The sequence below is a fragment of the Myxine glutinosa genome, chromosome 3 (assembly GCF_964187855.1).
Source record: "Myxine glutinosa chromosome 3, kmMyxGlut1.1, whole genome shotgun sequence".
NCBI classification, from domain to species: domain Eukaryota; kingdom Metazoa; phylum Chordata; class Myxini; order Myxiniformes; family Myxinidae; genus Myxine; species Myxine glutinosa.
The window spans coordinates 74,981,278-75,000,275 of NC_136263.1; the positions used below are offsets into that span (position 1 = coordinate 74,981,278).

The 18,998-nt window shown below is 52.1% G+C and overlaps 1 protein-coding gene across 1 annotated transcript in view; it reads left to right on the plus strand.

The window, feature by feature from the left end:
• LOC144891205 (5'-AMP-activated protein kinase catalytic subunit alpha-1-like) overlaps positions 1–18,998 on the plus strand; it is a 114,781-nt gene that overhangs the window by 91,676 nt on the left and 4,107 nt on the right. The window contains exons 7-11 of the mRNA XM_078773579.1: positions 5,950–6,044; positions 6,907–6,923; positions 7,574–7,719; positions 9,565–9,633; positions 15,633–15,730. Of these exons, the coding sequence (XP_078629705.1) occupies positions 5,950–6,044; positions 6,907–6,923; positions 7,574–7,719; positions 9,565–9,633; positions 15,633–15,730 (425 nt within the window). The remainder of the gene's footprint in view (positions 1–5,949; positions 6,045–6,906; positions 6,924–7,573; positions 7,720–9,564; positions 9,634–15,632; positions 15,731–18,998) is intronic.

Sequence of the window (18,998 nt, forward strand, 5' to 3'; positions counted from 1 at the left end):
GGATGAGAGGAGACTGAGGGAGGATGAGAGGAGACTGAGGGAGGATGAGATGAGACTGAGGGAGGATGAGAGGAGACTGTGGGAGGAGGAGATGAGACTGAGGGAGGGTGAGAGGAGACTGAGGGAGGAGGAGATGAGACTGAGGGTGGAGGAGATGAGACTGTGGGAGGGTGAGAGGTGACTGAGGGAGGAGGAGAGGAGACTGAGGGAGGGTGAGAGGAGACTGAGGGAGGGTGAGAGGAGACTGAGGGAGGGTGAGAGGAGACTGAGGGAGGGTGAGAGGAGACTGAGGGAGGGTGAGAGGAGACTGAGGGAGGGTGAGAGGAGACTGAGGGAGGGTGAGAGGAGACTGAGGGAGGGTGAGAGGAGACTGAGGGAGGGTGAGAGGAGACTGAGGGAGGGTGAGAGGAGACTGAGGGAGGGTGAGAGGAGACTGAGGGAGGGTGAGAGGAGACTGAGGGAGGGTGAGAGGAGACTGAGGGAGGAGGAGATGAGACTGAGGGAGGGTGAGAGGTGACAGGGAGGATGAGAGGAGACAGGGAGGGTGAGAGGAGACAGGGAGGGTGAGAGGAGACAGGGAGGGTGAGAGGAGACTGAGGGAGGGTGAGAGGAGACTGAGGGAGGGTGAGAGGAGACTGAGGGAGGGTGAGAGGAGACTGAGGGAGGGTGAGAGGAGACTGAGGGAGGGTGAGAGGAGACTGAGGGAGGGTGAGAGGAGACTGAGGGAGGGTGAGAGGAGACTGAGGGAGGGTGAGAGGAGACTGAGGGAGGGTGAGAGGAGACTGAGGGAGGGTGAGAGGAGACTGAGGGAGGGTGAGAGGAGACTGAGGGAGGGTGAGAGGAGACTGGGAGGACGAGAGGAGACTGGGAGGACGAGAGGAGACTGAGGGAGGACGAGAGGAGACTGAGGGAGGCCGAGAGGAGACTGAGGGAGGCCGAGAGGAGACTGAGGGAGGACGAGAGGAGACTGAGGGAGGACGAGAGGAGACTGAGGGAGGACGAGAGGAGACTGAGGGAGGACGAGAGGAGACTGAGGGAGGACGAGAGGAGACTGAGGGAGGACGAGAGGAGACTGAGGGAGGACGAGAGGAGACTGAGGGAGGACGAGAGGAGACTGAGGGAGGACGAGAGGAGACTGAGGGAGGACGAGAGGAGACTGAGGCAGGACGAGAGGAGACTGAGGCAGGACGAGAGGAGACTGAGGCAGGACGAGAGGAGACTGAGGCAGGACGAGAGGAGACTGAGGCAGGACGAGAGGAGACTGAGGCAGGACGAGAGGAGACTGAGGGAGGACGAGAGGAGACTGAGGGAGGACGAGAGGAGACTGAGGGAGGACGAGAGGAGACTGAGGGAGGACGAGAGGAGACTGAGGGAGGACGAGAGGAGACTGAGGGAGGACGAGAGGAGACTGAGGGAGGACGAGAGGAGACTGAGGGAGGACGAGAGGAGACTGAGGGAGGACGAGAGGAGACTGAGGGAGGACGAGAGGAGACTGAGGGAGGACGAGAGGAGACTGAGGGAGGACGAGAGGAGACTGAGGGAGGACGAGAGGAGACTGAGGGAGGACGAGAGGAGACTGAGGGAGGACGAGAGGAGACTGAGGGAGGACGAGAGGAGACTGAGGGAGGACGAGAGGAGACTGAGGGAGGACGAGAGGAGACTGAGGGAGGACGAGAGGAGACTGAGGGAGGACGAGAGGAGACTGAGGGAGGACGAGAGGAGACTGAGGGAGGACGAGAGGAGACTGAGGGAGGACGAGAGGAGACTGAGGGAGGACGAGAGGAGACTGAGGGAGGACGAGAGGAGACTGAGGGAGGACGAGAGGAGACTGAGGGAGGACGAGAGGAGACTGAGGGAGGACGAGAGGAGACTGAGGGAGGACGAGAGGAGACTGAGGGAGGACGAGAGGAGACTGAGGGAGGACGAGAGGAGACTGAGGGAGGACGAGAGGAGACTGAGGGAGGACGAGAGGAGACTGAGGGAGGACGAGAGGAGACTGAGGGAGGACGAGAGGAGACTGAGGGAGGACGAGAGGAGACTGAGGGAAGACGAGAGGAGACTGAGGGAGGACGAGAGGAGACTGAGGGAGGACGAGAGGAGACTGAGGGAGGACGAGAGGAGACTGAGGGAGGACGAGAGGAGACTGAGGGAGGACGAGAGGAGACTGAGGGAGGACGAGAGGAGACTGAGGGAGGACGAGAGGATACTGAGGGAGGACGAGAGGAGACTGAGGGAGGACGAGAGGAGACTGAGGGAGGACGAGAGGAGACTGAGGTGGGGTGAGAGGCGACTGAGGTGGGGTGAGGGGAGACTGAGGTGGGGTGAGGGGAGACTGAGGTGGGGTGAGGGGAGACTGAGGTGGGGTGAGGGGAGACTGAGGTGGGGTGAGGGGAGACTGAGGTGGGGTGAGGGGAGACTGAGGTGGGGTGAGGGGAGACTGAGGTGGGGTGAGGGGAGACTGAGGTGGGGTGAGGGGAGACTGAGGTGGGGTGAGGGGAGACTGAGGTGGGGTGAGGGGAGACTGAGGTGGGGTGAGGGGAGACTGAGGTGGGGTGAGGGGAGACTGAGGGAGGGTGAGGGGAGACTGAGGGAGGGTGAGGGGAGACTGAGGGAGGGTGAGGGGAGACTGAGGGATGGTGAGGAGAGACTGAGGGAGGGTGAGGGGAGGATGAGGGGAGACTGAGGGAGGGTGAGCGGAGACTGGGGGAGAGGGGAGGAGGAGAGGAGACTGAGGGAGGATGAGAGGAGACTGTGGGAGGAGGAGATGAGACTGAGGGAGGAGGAGATGAGACTGAGGGAGGATGAGAGGAGACTGAGGGAGGATGAGAGGAGACTGTGGGAGGAGGAGATGAGACTGTGGGAGGAGGGGATGAGACTGTGGGAGGAGGAGATGAGACTGTGGGAGGAGGAGATGAGACTGTGGGAGGAGGAGATGAGACTGTGGGAGGAGGAGATGAGACTGTGGGAGGAGGAGATGAGACTGTGGGAGGAGGAGATGAGACTGTGGGAGGAGGAGATGAGACTGTGGGAGGAGGAGATGAGACTGTGGGAGGAGGAGATGCGACTGGGGGAGGGGGGAGGAGGAGAGGAGACGAGACTGGGGGAGGGGGGAGGAGGAGAGGAGACGAGACTGGGGGAGGGGGGGAGGAGACTGGGGGAGGAGGAGAGGAGACTGGGGGAGGTGGAGAGGAGACTGGGGGAGGTGGAGAGGAGACTGGGGGGAGGGGAGAGGAGACTGGGGGAGAGGAGACTGGGGGAGAGGAGACTGGGGGGAGGGGAGAGGAGACTGGGGGGAGGGGAGAGGAGACTGGGGGGAGGGGAGAGGAGACTGGGGGGAGGGGAGAGGAGACTGGGGGGAGGGGAGAGGAGACTGGGGGGAGGGGAGAGGAGACTGGGGGAAGGGGGAGAGGAGACTGGGGGGAGGGGAGAGGAGACTGGGGGAAGGGGGAGAGGAGACTGGGGGAAGGGGGAGAGGAGACGGAGGGAGCGGGAGAGGAGACGGAGGGAGCGGGAGAGGAGACGGAGGGAGCGGGAGAGGAGACGGAGGGAGCGGGAGAGGAGACGGAGGGAGCGGGAGAGGAGACGGAGGGAGCGGGAGAGGAGACGGAGGGAGCGGGAGAGGAGACGGAGGGAGCGGGAGAGGAGACGGAGGGAGCGGGAGAGGAGACGGAGGGAGCGGGAGAGGAGACGGAGGGAGCGGGAGAGGAGACGGAGGGAGCGGGAGAGGAGACGGAGGGAGCGGGAGAGGAGACGGAGGGAGCGGGAGAGGAGACGGAGGGAGCGGGAGAGGAGACGGAGGGAGCGGGAGAGGAGACGGAGGGAGCGGGAGAGGAGACCGAGGGAGCGGGAGAGGAGACCGAGGGAGCGGGAGAGGAGACCGAGGGAGCGGGAGAGGAGACCGAGGGAGCGGGAGAGGAGACCGGGTGAACGGGATAGGAGACCGGGAGGACGAGAGGACACTTGAGGAGGGTGAGAGGTGACTCGGGGAGGGCGAGAGGACACCGGGGGAGGGATAGAGGACACCGGGGGAGGGATATAGGACACCGGGGGAGGGATAGAGGACACCGGGGGAGGGATAGAGGACACCGGGGGAGGGATAGAGGACACCGGGGGAGGGATAGAGGACACCGGGGGAGGGATAGAGGACACCGGGGAGGGATAGAGGACACCGGGGGAGGGATAGAGGACACCGGGGGAGGGATAGAGGACACCGGGGGAGGGATAGAGGACACCGGGGGAGGGATAGAGGACACCGGGGGAGGGATAGAGGACACCGGGGGAGGGATAGAGGACACCGGGGGAGGGATAGAGGACACCGGGGGAGGGATAGAGGACACCGGGGGAGGGTTAGAGGACACCGGGGGAGGGTTAGAGGACACCGGGGGAGGGTTAGAGGACACCGGGGGGAGGGTTAGAGGACACCGGGGGGAGGGTTAGAGGACACCGGGGGGAGGGTTAGAGGACACCGGGGGGAGGGTTAGAGGACACCGGGGGGAGGGTTAGAGGACACCGGGGGGAGGGTTAGAGGACACCGGGGGGAGGGTTAGAGGACACCGGGGGGAGGGTTAGAGGACACCGGGGGGAGGGTTAGAGGACACCGGGGGGAGGGTTAGAGGACACCGGGGGGAGGGTTAGAGGACACCGGGGGGAGGGTTAGAGGACACCGGGGGGAGGGTTAGAGGACACCGGGGGGAGGGTTAGAGGACACCGGGGGGAGGGTTAGAGGACACCGGGGGGAGGGTTAGAGGACACCGGGGGGAGGGTTAGAGGACACCGGGGGGAGGGTTAGAGGACACCGGGGGGAGGGTTAGAGGACACCGGGGGGAGGGTTAGAGGACACCGGGGGGAGGGTTAGAGGACACCGGGGGGAGGGTTAGAGGACACCGGGGGGAGGGTTAGAGGACACCGGGGGGAGGGTTAGAGGACACCGGGGGGAGGGTTAGAGGACACCGGGGGGAGGGTTAGAGGACACCGGGGGGAGGGTTAGAGGACACCGGGGGGAGGGTTAGAGGACACCGGGGGGAGGGTTAGAGGACACCGGGGGGAGGGTTAGAGGACACCGGGGGGAGGGTTAGAGGACACCGGGGGGAGGGTTAGAGGACACCGGGGGGAGGGTTAGAGGACACCGGGGGGAGGGTTAGAGGACACCGGGGGGAGGGTTAGAGGACACCGGGGGGAGGGTTAGAGGACACCGGGGGGAGGGTTAGAGGACACCGGGGGGAGGGTTAGAGGACACCGGGGGGAGGGTTAGAGGACACCGGGGGGAGGGTTAGAGGACACCGGGGGGAGGGTTAGAGGACACCGGGGGGAGGGTTAGAGGACACCGGGGGGAGGGTTAGAGGACACCGGGGGGAGGGTTAGAGGACACCGGGGGAGGGTTATAGGACACCGGGGAGGATGAGAGGACATTCGGGGGATGAGAGGAGACTGGGGGAGGGGGATAGGAGTGAGGAAGAGTTGGAAAGAAATGAGGGGAGAGTAGTAAAGCGACAACCACTCTCCCCCGTTTGTGTGACCCGTTCTCCCCCGTGTGTGTGACCCGTTCTCCCCCGTGTGTGTGACCCGCTCTCCCCCGTGTGTGTGACCCGCTCTCCCCCGTGTGTGTGACCCGCTCTCCCCCGTGTGTGTGACCCGCTCTCCCCCGTGTGTGTGACCCGCTCTCCCCCGTGTGTCTGACCCACTCTCCCCCATATGTGACCAACTCCCCGGTGCAGTGTGCGTGATGGAGGAGGGATGGGTGCGGGGAGGGAGAGGATTTGAGCTGTTGAAATCATATTTTACACGAGATGAAATTACACATTTCAAACTATGTTGGTGTTGTTTGGAATGTGGAAAAGACAAAGAATGCGGTCCGATTTTCATCTGCCTGACTGCACTTTTATTCTAACATTGTTTCTTATTTTTGACATTTATTTGACGACAGCTTTACAAAATCTTTATTTTCTGCAGTAATGCTGAGCCGAAAGTGTCAAATGGATCTGTTGAGGAAGAGTCCGCTGGGCCTCAAGTGAAAAATGTATCTGTTGACGAAGAGCCGCTAATTGGTGAGTTTTGGGAATTAATCTTCATAAAATAAATTATTATCTCATTTACACGTACAAGAAGAGTACCCTCGTCCCTCTATACAAGGGGAAAGGTGACCCTCTGGACTGTGGCTCGTATCGAGCGATAAAGTTATTTGAGCATGGAATGAAGGTATTCGAAAGGGTGTTGGAGAGGAGGATAAGGAAGAAAGTGAAGATCGACGAAATGCAGTTTGGATTTATGCCAGGAAGAGGAACGACAGATGTGCTTTTTATTGTAAGGCAGTTGCAGGAGAATAGGAAGAAGTTGTTTCTTGGGTTTGTTGATTTGAAGAAAGCATTCGATGGGGTTCCACGTGAAGTAGTGACGTGGGCATTGAGGAAGTGAGGAGTGGAGGAGTGGAGGAATGGTTGATCAGAGGGGTGATGGCAATGTACGAAAGAGCGCGCACAGCTGTAAGGACGAAGGATGGGAACAGTAGTGAGTTTGAGGTGAAGGTGGGAGTGCATCAGGGGTCGGTAGTAAGTCCACTACTATTTGTAGCTGTGATGGAGGTGCTGGCTCGGAACATAAAGGAGGGTTTGCCGTGGGAGTTGTTGTATGCAGATGATCTGGTGTTGATTGCAGAAAGTATGGATGGACTGAAGGAGAAGATGAACAAGTGGAAGGAATGTATGGAGCCAAAAGGTCTGAAGGTGATTATCGGAAAGACGAAGGTGATGGCAAGTGGTAAAGCATGTGGTGAGGTGGAAATAACTGGGAAGTGGCCGTGTGCTGTGTGCAGAAAGGGTGTCGGAGTGAACTCCATTCAATGTGCAATGTGCGCTGAGTGGGTTCATCAAAAATTTAGTGGTCTGAGAGGGTCATTAACCTGTGGGGCAGCTCCATTCAAGTGTAAGGTGTGCACAGAGGGAGCTGCAGATGGATGAAATGTTGAGTTGGATCTTGGAGATGGCGTGAAGCTGGAAGGTGTGAAAACATTTTGCTGCCAAGGATACATGCTGAATGGAGAAGGTGGATCAGACTCGGCAACGGTTGCTGGAGTGAGATGTGCATGGAAGAGGTTTTGGGAACTAAGTGGTGTGCTGGCGTGGAGGGGAGTGTCGTTGAAGCTGAAGGGAAAGGTGTATGCTGCATATGTGAGAAGTGTTATGATTTATGGGAGCGAGACATGGGTAATGAACATAGAGCAGCAACAAAGGCTGGAAGGGGTGGAAATGCGAATGGTTCAGTGGATGTGTGGAGTATCGTTGAGAGACTGTTCAGTCTGCTTTGCTTCTCATCCTGACCATGCACTGTGAATAAAGAGCCAGTCTTGCTCGTGAGGCCCTGTGCCGGACTGTTTTTGGCTTTTTTGGTCCGATGAACGGTTGATGCTAGAAATGTCAGCTTCCCCTCGCTTCCATCTCTGGAAAGCATAGCATGATCAATGTCCTTCCTGGCGATTCCATCCTTTTCATAAAATCAAATGGTGCCTCACAGGTTGTGTGTTTGGTCACAAATGTGTGCTCCCTCTGATGTACATTGTGCTGTGTATTCTGTCTGGTAGCATTCGTTTGGAGACATTAAACATTTCTCGGTGTCTTTCATGAAGAGTTGGCAAGTCAACGCCAGCACCCTGAGCAAATTACAAATTCCTGCCTTTGCCGACGACAATCATGTCAGTCCAAGCCAACCAAATCCTGAAAGACTTGGGCCAATTCATTGCTGAATTTATCAGTAAAATCATGGAATCCATCATTGCTTCGGATATCAAATCCTTCCTCCTCTCCAATGGCTTGATCTTTGATCATCAATTTGGTTTCAGACCAGGTCACTCTACTCTGGACATGCTGCTTCTGCTGTCTCAATAATGGATGGAGGTCCTCAATGTCAAACAGGAAATTAGAGCTGTCTCCTTTGACATATAACGTGCCTTCGATACGTTCTGGCATCCCGCTCTTGTCACAAAACCCTCCTCCTATGGTATCCATGGAAATCTCCACGCATGTCTTGCAGACCTCCTCTCTGGTCGGAGTCAACTGTGGCCCTGAATGTGTTTCTCTCATCTCCCCTTCCTGTTCAGGTTGGAGTTCCCCAAGGCAATGATTTGGGCCCTGTGCTTTTTCTGGTCTTCATCAATGATCTCTCTGACTCTCTGGAAAATCCTCTCTATCCCTTTGCTGATGACTCCACTCTGTGCCGCTCCATTCCTCATCCCTCAGATCGGCAGTCTGCAGCCTCCTCACACTTTGCAGACCTGGACAAAATCACAGACTGGTCAAACAAGTGGAACATGTCCTTCAATCCTGACAAATCTCACACTCTCACTTTGTCTCTCTGAAAAGACTGACTGGACAACCCTCCCATCTACTTTCTGAACAATCCTCTCCAAGATGTTCTGTCACTCAAGCTTTTGGGTCTCACGACCTGCCTTGATCTTTCCACGGAAAACCACATTTTCAAGCTGGCCTCCAAAGTCAGTCGCCGACTGGGCATCATCCAGCCATGCGAAGTCCTTCCTTGGCACACCTGAGCTCCTCACCACATATAAGGCTTTCATCCGCAGGTCAAAGGAATACTGTTCTCCCTTCTGGGCTGGTGCTCCTGCCCCACACCTAGCTCGTCTTCACGCTGTTTAAAGCAAAGCTTTCAGAATCATTGGAATCTACCGCGATGAAGCTAACTCCGAAGGCCTTTCACTCACTCAACGCAGGCAGGTCGGTGGTCTTTCTGTCTTCTACCGACTGTTACGTGCTCTTCCCCAAACCCTGGTCACGGTGTACCTCCGAGCCCCGAGAGGAGTCACGGCAGAAATATGTGTTATTCTGTATGTCTTAGATCAATGGTGAAACCACACCAATTGTTACCAACAAACAAGTATTGTATTAAGATCATACAAGAATAATAGTAAAAAAAACAATAGTAATCAATTGTACAACAAATATATCCTTCCTATGATGGTACCATCAGTTTCGTACAACATAACTCACTGTGCTCCAAGTGAGCGCAAAGAACATCCCCAATGTTTCTTTCCCCGGCTTCAAGCCAAAGTTGATCAACGCTCCAGTGATCGACAGAACGATGTCAAATCGAGACCAGAATCCCGTTCGGTTGACAGTCAGTCACGCTGCCAAAGATGCGTAAAGGTGCCCTCAAGGCGAATGGGAAATCACACCTTCGGGTATGGACGTTCAACAGCTCCCTTTACGGCAAACCGCAAATTCCCACTCAAAAATCACGTTATACACGCAAAATCACGTTATATTGAGGAGAGATCTCGCGAGATCACGGCGAGGTCACGTCTTTTCGAAGCTGTTCCATGCGCTCATGCTTTCAAAGCTAAGTGGTCTTTCACATTTGTGTTTTTGTCGTATCTTTATCTTTCTTTCGGTGTATGTACCTATTGGGGTGACTTTAATAGGTTTCTCGGTGTTGGTTTTTCATACCTGTGTACAGAATCGTCGGTTTTTTCGTATCGTGTATTCTGAGGTCTCATGTAGTACTAGTCGGCTACCGTGTCCTCAGACCTTGGCTTGAGGCTTTTGCTTTTTGTCTCAGCGGTTCTTCGATCACGCTGCAGCTACTTTCGGTCTCTGTTTTCCACGGTCTTTCCACCCATACTCCCTTGTTTTAAAATCTCAAAAAAAACCCAAAAATTTTTTTCCTTCCCTGTTCTTATCCGCTTGTGCGTTCTTATTTGTTCTTTCGTTCTTCGTTCTTTTGCTCTTTCGTTCTTCGTTATTTGTTCTTTCGTTCTTTGACCACGTTGTTCGAGATCACGTGATCAAGTTGGTAATACATGTTTCATCTGTCCCCTGAATAACTTTATTATTATGTCATATTCTATAACACTTTTTTCTACTTCTTCTATAAAAGGATGCTTTCGACTTGCTCACCAGTTCTATTCATTCAAAAAAAAAATTCCATCTCTTACAGTGCATCTTTCATTCATTCCCTAAACTCTCCAGAACTCCACCCACCCTTCAGCGTCCTCAAACGTATTTTTGACTCGAATGTCTCAAGAAACTCATTTTGCAATAAATGTTCGTTTCCCATAAATCGTACACTTTTCAAAATCCAATCACACCCCTCCCCTCCAAATCTTCCCCATCACCCATCTCTGTCAAATCTTCCCCCTTGCCCCTCCCCCCCAAATCTTCCCAAACACCCATCCCTTTCAAATCTCCCCCGCTGCCCCTTCCCTCCTAAACTCTCCCCACACCCCTCCCCTCCGAGACTCTCCCTCACTCCTCCCCTCCTAGACTCCACTCTCACCCCTCCTCCTCAAAGCGTCCTCCCCGCTTCTTCCCCCTTCCAACTTTCACCTTCTTCTTCCTCAACCTTCTGCCTCACTCTTCCCCCTCCTCAAATAACACCTCACTGCGCCTCACCCAAACACCATCAAACCTTTTGTCCGCCCCATTATTCCCTTTCTCCAAGCTATTCTGTAATCTCTGACACACCTGCAACAGCTCTCCCTACCTCTTCCTCCTCTTCCACATCCTGCCCTCCCGCTCCCCCCCCCCCCTGTTCTGTATCCGATGCTCCCCCTGCCTCTTCCTTAACAGTATGGACCTCAAACATCCGGGGCCTTCGCTCAAACTTAACTGATCTCTCCATACAGGTTGCTTCTGACAAACCAGACGTGATCTGCTTAACAGAAACCTTCCTCCTTCATGATGTCTCTGATTCCTTGGTATCTCTCCCAGGTTACTCCCTCCTCCGGTATGATAGACCTGAGCCTCGTCCTGGAGGTGGGGTTGCTATCTTTATAAAAAAACTCTCTTCCTCACTCGCCCTGCACTGCCCTCTCTCCACCTCACCCCCAGGAATACCTTTGGCTACGGCTTCCCCTTCGCTCCCACCTTTTGTTCATATGCGTGTTGTACCGTCCACCAAACAGTGATGACTCCATCTACATCTCGCTGTCTGATAATATGGACCAACTTCTATCTACCCATCCCAACTCTCTCTTCCTCATATGTGGTGATTTCAACTGTCACCATGCCAGTTGGCTGGGGGTGGGTACCTCTCTCACCAGCCATGGCTCTTCAGCAAAGGACTTCTGTGACTCACTGGGACTGACACAATCTGTCAATTTCCCAACCCGGATCTCAGTCAACGGAGAATCTTCTCTTGTGGACTTGGTTATGACTAACTTCCCTGAAAATGTCTGCTGCTCTTCTTCTGCTCCAATCGGCTGTTCTGATCATGTGCTTGTTAAAGTGGACATCTCTCTGACCATTTTCAGAGAGCCTCCTCAGCGTCGACGAGTCTGGCATTTCACTCAGGCCAACTGGCACGGTCTTCAAGCAGCCATCAATCATCTGGACTGGTCTCCCATCTCTACTGCCTCTGACATCAACTCATCCTGGGAATTCTTCCAAAGTAAATTGCTCTCTCTCATGCACAGATTTATCCCTTCTCGTCTTCAGTTGTCATACCCTTCCTCCCGTCCATGGTACACGGAATCTTGTGGTGAGGCTATTGCCCAGAAACAACTTGCTTTCGTCTCCTGGAAAGCAAATCCAACGGAAGGAAATCTCATTTCCTTTCACAAAGCCCGAAACAAGTGTGTGTCCACCCTCAGGAGAGCCAGGAAACAATATCTCTCCGTCCTCAGGACCGAACTCTCTTATCTGTCTCCTTCTTCCAAATCCTGGTGGCGTCTGGTGAAATCTGTTTCTGGTGTTTGTTCCCCCTCCATCCCCTCCCTCACCTTAAATGGCCACACGGCTGACTCCGCACGTGAAAAAGCTGAATGCCTCAACTCTGTGTTTGCCTCAAAATCTTGTGTCCCAAACCCATCCCTCTGTACCCACTGTACCCAGTCGTACCCAGCTGCTCCTGGACTCTGTGTCCTTTCCTCCTGACAAGGTGGAAAAGTTTCTGTCAACCCTCGACTCTGATTCTGCAACTGGACCTGACGGCATCAGCCCACGGGTTCTAAAATCATGTTCTTCCGCTCTTTCACTCCCCCTCTCTGTTCTCTTCACCCTCTCTTTTGCTCAAGGTCATCTTCCATCTGCTTGGAAATCTGCCAACATCACCGCTTTGCACAAAAAGGTGCAAAAACAGATCCCAGCAACTACAGACCAATCAGCCTTCTCCCAATTATCAGCAAAGTCATGGAATCCATCATTGCTTCAGATATGAAATCTTTCCTCTTCTACAATGGCTTGATCTCTGATCATCAATTTGGTTTCAGACCTGGACACTCCACTCTGGACATGCTGCTTCTGCTTTCTCAACAATGGATGGAGGTCCTCAATGCCAAACAGGAAATTAGAGCAGTCTCCCTTGACATAGCACGTGCCTTCGATACGGTCTGGCACCCCGCTCTGCTCACCAAACTCTCCTCTTTTGGTATCCATGGAAATCTCCACGCATGGCTGGCGGACTTCCTCTCTAGTCGTAGTCAACGTGTGGCCCTGAATGGGTTTCTCTCATCTCCTCTTCCTGTTCAGGCTGGAGTTCCCCAAGGCAGTGTTCTGGGCCCTGTGCTTTTTCTGGTCTTCATCAATGATCTCTCTGACTCTCTTGAAAATCCTCTCTATCTCTTTGCTGACGACTCTACTCTCTGTCGCTCCATTCTTCATCCCTCAGATCGGCAGTCTGCAGCCTCCTCACTCTCTGCAGACCTTGACAAAATCACAGACTGGGCAAACAAGTGGAACATGTCTTTCAATCCTGACAAATCTCACACTCTTACGATGTCTCTCCGAAAAGACCGACTGGACAACCCTCCCATCCACTTTCTGAATAATCCTCTCCAAGAAGTTCTGTCACTCAAGCTTTTGGGTCTCACTATCTGCCATGATCTTTCCTGGAAAAACTACATTTCAAATCTGGCCTCCAAAGCCAGTCACCGACTGGGCATCCTCCGTCGTGCGAAGTCCTTCCTTGGCACACCTGAGCTCCTCACCACATACAAGGCTTTCATCCGCAGCTCAATGGAATACTGCTCTCCCCTCTGGGCTGGTGCTCCTGCCTCACACCTTGCTCGCCTTCACGCTGTTGAAACCAAAGCATTCAGAATCATTGGAATCTCCCGCGATGAAGCTAACTCCAAGGGCCTCTCACTCACTCACCGCAGGCAGGTTGGTGGTCTTTCCGTCTTCTACCGACTCCTCTCTGGCCTTGCCCCCCCAGCTCTCTCTGGGCTCTGTCCCGCAAATATTCCTACAGGTCGCACAAGATCTGCCTGCAACCCTCTTTTGGTTAAACTGCCAAAATCAAGACTCTCTGCTCACCTTCACTCCTTCATTCCTCTTTTCTCCCGCCTCTGGAACAAACTCCCTCACTCTCTTCAATCCCACTCCACCCTCCAAGTCTTTAAAACAGCTGTTCACCACCATCTCTTATCTTCCCCCATCCAAAACCTTGATCTTTTCTACCCCCGCTAATTTCACCCCAATTCCACTTTTTGAAATACCAACTTTTGTCCTGGAAGTCCTTGGTGTCCTTGTGCTTTATACTTCTCCCCCCCCCCCCCCCTTCCCACGCCTCCTCCCCCCGGGCCCTCTCCCTTCCACACATCTCCCTGCTCTCGGATGTTGTGTGTGTGTGTGTGCTTCCCCTTTTCTCCCCATCTTGTCTTCCGCTCCCTCTTTTTGTGTATTTTGTTTGTCTTGTCGATTTGTTTGTGAAGTTAATGTAAGCTCTTTCACGAGCCTCGATTCAGTATACAAAAAACAAAAAACAAACAAAAAAAAAACCAGGATAACGGCTGGATGCAGTGAAATGGTTGGAGCGAGGTCAAAGGCCAGGAGTGATGCGAAGTCGGGCGCGAGGCAAAAACGCCCAACGAACCCATTCTTGAGACGTAACTGCCCTCAAACAACGATTCTCTTCGGAATCAACCGCAAAAAACCTGCCACGCAGGTTTATCTGTCACAGCGATAACAACTCTGCAGCAGGAATCCCTTTCCCGGGAAACCCAAAGTTCACTCGTGATCCCCGTTCGCCGGCGTTTCCTCCAGACCTCAAAGCAGCTTAGCTTTCTTGTCCGACCTCACTTGCTCCGCCTCCTTTTTCTCCTCTTCTTCCTCTTCGTCTTTGTCCGGTCCCGGTTTCTTTTAAAACATTAACTTTTTTACCTTTTGAAAATAATTATCTCTATTTCAGTTAAACGATAACAATAATAGTACATGGAACCAAAAATGCTTACAGTGGATGAGAACCACAACAACGGAAGTGACGAATCCGTAACACTTCCCCCCCCCCCCCCCCCTCAAGAAAGAAAGTTGGAATATAGTGAAAGCTTTCTTTTCATGCAAAATCCATTTGAACAAACAAAAGTAAAACTCACACCCAAATGATCAATTCACGTGAGCAACAATAATTAATATTCCCCAAAATAAAGCAAGAAAACTTCCAAACATCCTACAGGAATTTCCAAAGTTAATTCACTCTGGATAAAGTATCAGCAATGACATTGTCCCTGCCCTTTACATGCTCAATTTCCAAGTTGAACTCCTGCAAAGCCAAACTCCATCTCATCAACCTCTGATTTTCATTTTTCATTTTTTGAATGAAGGTTAAGGGGTTGTGATCAGTGAAGACTTTTACAGGAAATGTCGTAGTTCCCAGATACACCTCATAATGCTGAAGTGCTAGCAGGAGAGCAAGGGTCTCTTTTTCCACAGTGGCATAATTTGCCTGGTGTTTGTTAAACATTTTGGAATAGTAGCACACTGGGTGATCCACTCCATCCTCATCTTCCTGTAATCGAACTGCCCCAGCCTCCACATCACTTGCATCAATGGCCAACTTGAAAGGTGCTTGAAAATCCGGGGCTGCTAGGACAGGAGAGCTCATTAATATTGCTTTGACGTGGGCAAAGGCAGCCTGACATTTGTCATCCCAAACAAACTTGATCTCTTTCCTCAACAAATTCGTTAAAGGGGCTACCACATCAGAAAAATTCCTGCAGAACCGCTGGTACCAACCAGCCATACCCAAGAATCTCATAAGCTCCTTCTTCCCTTTTGGAACTTGGAAGCGATCAATGACTTCTATCTTGGCTGTCACCGGTTGCACCTGACCCTGACCTACTACATGGCCTAGGAACACCACCTGTGCCTATACAAACTCACTCTTAGATAAGTTGGTCAACCCTGCCTCGGTCAGTTTCTTGAAAAATGCATGAATTTATTTAATATGATCTTCCATGGTCATAGTGTGGATGATGACATCATCCAGATAAGCCTCCACCCCCTCAAGGTCTGCAATAAGCTTATTAATCAGCCGTTGAAATGTAGCAGGCCCGTTTTTCAATCCAAAGGGAAGAACCTTGTACTGGTACAACCCACTTGGTGTGACTAAAGCCGAGATTTCCTTGGCTCTATCAGTAAGAGGAATCTGCCAATACCCTTTCAGCAAGTCAAATTTAGTTACAAATTTAGCTGGGCCTATTCTATCAATACAGTCATCAATCCTCGGGATGGGATATGAGTCGGTCTTGGTCACTGCAATAACCCGTTTTAAATCCGTACAACAGCGAAAACTGCCATCGGGTTTTGGAACCAACACACATGGTGAGCTCCATTCTCTGCTGCTTGGTTCGATGATGTCATTCTCCAACATATACTGAGCCTCCTTCCGAAGATACTCCATCTTCACAGGGTTCATCCGATAGGGGCGTTGCTTCACAGCAGTGGCTTCCCCCACCTCAATATCATGATATTGTACGACCTCAACAATACCAAGTCAGTACGACCAGGTACATCTGTGAACAAATGTGCAAATTCAAAAACTAGGCTGGATAGTTGTCCTTGTTGTTCCCTCATCAAATGACCTAATTTCTCATCTAAATGACTCAACACTTCTGTGTTCGTCAATCTGGGACAAGCCTGGTCATCAAAGTTATCAAACTTCACACCGGCGTCAACCTCGGATTCTCTTGCACCCCGGCTACAGGCACGACAGGTGAGACAGGAACCATTTCTTCCACAGGCTTCCTCTCATAATATTTCTTCAGTCGGTTGACATGACACAGCTGCCGCTTTTTCCGTCGGTTGGGAGTTGTCACCACGTAATCTGTTTCATTAATCCTCCTTTCGATTGCATGGGGACCAACATACCTAGCCTGTAGTGGCTGGCCTGGAACAGGAAGAAACACTAACACCTGGTCCTCAGGACTGAAATTTCTTATCTGAGATTTCTTGTCATGTCTCACTTTCATTTTATCCTGTGTCACTTTCAAGTTTCTTCTCGCAACTTCACAAGCCTTTGCCAATCTGTGCCTAACCGTTGACACATACTCTACCACTGTTGACTGTGACTCCTCCTGTAGCCACTGTTCTTTCACCAATTTCAATGGTCCTCGTGCTGCGTGTTCAAACACAAGTTCAAAAGGACTGAATCCCAATGACTCCTGAACAGATTCCCTCGTAGCAAACAACAATAAGGGTATTCCCTCATCCCAATCCTTGTCACATTCAAAACAGTACGTTCTGATCATATTCTTCAATGTCTGGTGAAGCCTTTCCAATGCCCCCTTGGCTCTCGTGATGGTAGGTACTTGATCTTACTTGCTCCACTCCCAACAGGTGTACCACTTGCTGAAAAAGTGTTGACATGAAATTGGAACCCTTATCAGACTGGATGACCTTAGGTAGACCAAACAAAGTGAAAAATTTAATCAAGGCCTTCGCAATAACTGCCGCAGTAATTTTTCTAAGAGGCGCTGCCTCTGGGAACCTTGTAGAAGCGCACATGATGGTCAGCAAATACTGATGTCCAGCCTTAGTTTTAGGTAAAGGGCCTACACAGTCAATAATGACTCGGCTGAATGGCTCTTCAAAAGCTGGAATTGGTTTTCAAGGTGCGGATGGGACTTTCTGATTCGGTTTTCCCACCAGCTGGCAAGAATGGCAAGATTTGCAGAACTCCGCCACATCACGTCGCAATCCTGGCCAGAAAAAATGTACCAATATTCTGTCACATGTTTTGTTCACTCCAAGGTGCCCAGCCAAAGGTGTCTCATGCGCCAAACTCAATATCTCCTTCCGGTACGGCGGTGGCAACCCAATTTGGTGATGAACTTTCCACTCATCATTTGCTGGCACCGCTGGTGGTCTCCATTTTCTCATGAGTATTTCCCCTTTCATGAAGTAACCAACAGGTATCTTCATAGCCTCTTCCTCTGTAATGGCTTTATTAATCAAACTCCGGAGCTCCGAATCTCCGTCTTGTTCTTCAACAAGTCTCTTTCGGACCAGCACCGTTTGTTCAACGTCGTTCCCAGATGTCTCCGACAGACACTTCATTTCCTCTTTTGTTCCATATGTCACCTTTTCCTTAGGTTCCTTGATGTCACTCCCTTTCCTATTACCTCTTTCAGAATTTTCCTCCAATACGTCGAAGGAACCCAAATCCACATCGCCTTCCTTCTCCTTCTCTTCAGAGCGCTTCCTTCCCATAGCACGAGTCACTGCAAAGGATGGAAAGATACCCGGAATCTCCTGCTCTAACCATGCGGTGTTATTTTCCATACTGGGCTTTTCAACCAACATTGGATTACCAGAAACTTGACCACCAGCCAAATCATTCCCGATAATAAAAGATTCCCTCTACAGGAAGAGTGGCTTGTAAACCTACGGTGACCGGTCCTGACACCAACTCAGACTCTAAATGGATGATATGAAGAGGAGCTTTAACATAGCCACCAACCCCCTGTAAAAGAACACTAACACCAGTTGCTGTCTTCTCTGACAATGGCAAAATGCCTTCAAGCATCAAAGATTGATGTGCTCCGGTGTCCCTCAATACCCTAACAGGTCTCTGGTTCGTTAAGTCTCCATCCAGTGACACAAACCCCTCTGAAATAAAAGGTTTGTAACCCTCTTGAACAAGGTCGTTCTGTGATGCCGTAACTTTGGCATGGGAACTTTCACAAGGCACTGTCCTCCAAGGACGATTTCTCGCATTGGTCCAATGCATTCGGAGTTGTACTAGTTTGACTCCGCTCCTGATTTTTCCTTTTCAGGGCGTAACATTGGGACATCAAATGCCCAGGTTTCTTGCAAAAAGCGCAAGTAGGCCCGGAGGAAAAACCTGTGGTCTGCCTCGGGCCCCCCGGAAGATAAGTCTGTCTTGGAACTGCAGTCTTCTGATCCCTAAAAGTCGCGGTATCAGATTTGTCCCCATAGTCATCTCTAGGCCGCCTCCATGAAAATCTTTTCTCCGAACCTGATTTACCATAATTCCCCTGGCTAACTCTATGTGGGAAGTTAGGTTTGTGGAACCCCATCCTGTGTGTCAAGGCATAGTCCAGGACCCCACAGGCCATTTTAGCATTTGAGGCACTTTCTCAAAGTGTAAAAAAAACAAGGCTATCTCCTTTTCATTGAAGGGTGGAACCAGCCTCACATGCCTCCCAAATCCCAAGTGTTCTGACTAGTTGTCAAACTAGCCGGCATGGATACTATTGCTCTCCGTTCTCCCATTAATTCCAGCTCCTTGAGTTTAAGTTCCTTCTGATACTCCATGTCACGTTCTTTTAACTCCTTTTTGGCTCTCCTTTCCTCTGCTCTTTCCTCTGCTCTTTCCTCTGCTCTTCTTTCTTCTGCTCTCCTTTCCTCTGCTCTTCTCTCCGAGTTCTTTTTCAGCTCTCCTTTCCTCTGCTCTTCTCTCCCCGAGTTCTTTTTCAGCTCTCCTTTCCTTTGCTCTTTCCTCGGCTCTTCTCTCCTCGAGTTCTTTTTCAGCTCTCCTTTCCTCTGCTCTTTCCTCGGCTCTTTTCTCCTCGAGTTCTTTTTCAGCTCTCCTTTCCTCTGCTCTTTCCTCTGCTCTTTCCTCTGCTCTTCTCTCCTCGAGTTCTCGTTCTCGTTCTCCTCTTTCCTTTTCTGCTTTCCATTCCAACATCTTTTAACCTTTCCTGGCTCTGCAGTTGCATCTCCATTTTCTGGAGCTCCCCATTTCCTTTTTCCTCGGGTAACCAATCCAAGGATACCTCTTTCCATGTTCCTTATCCCACCAGAGATTATACC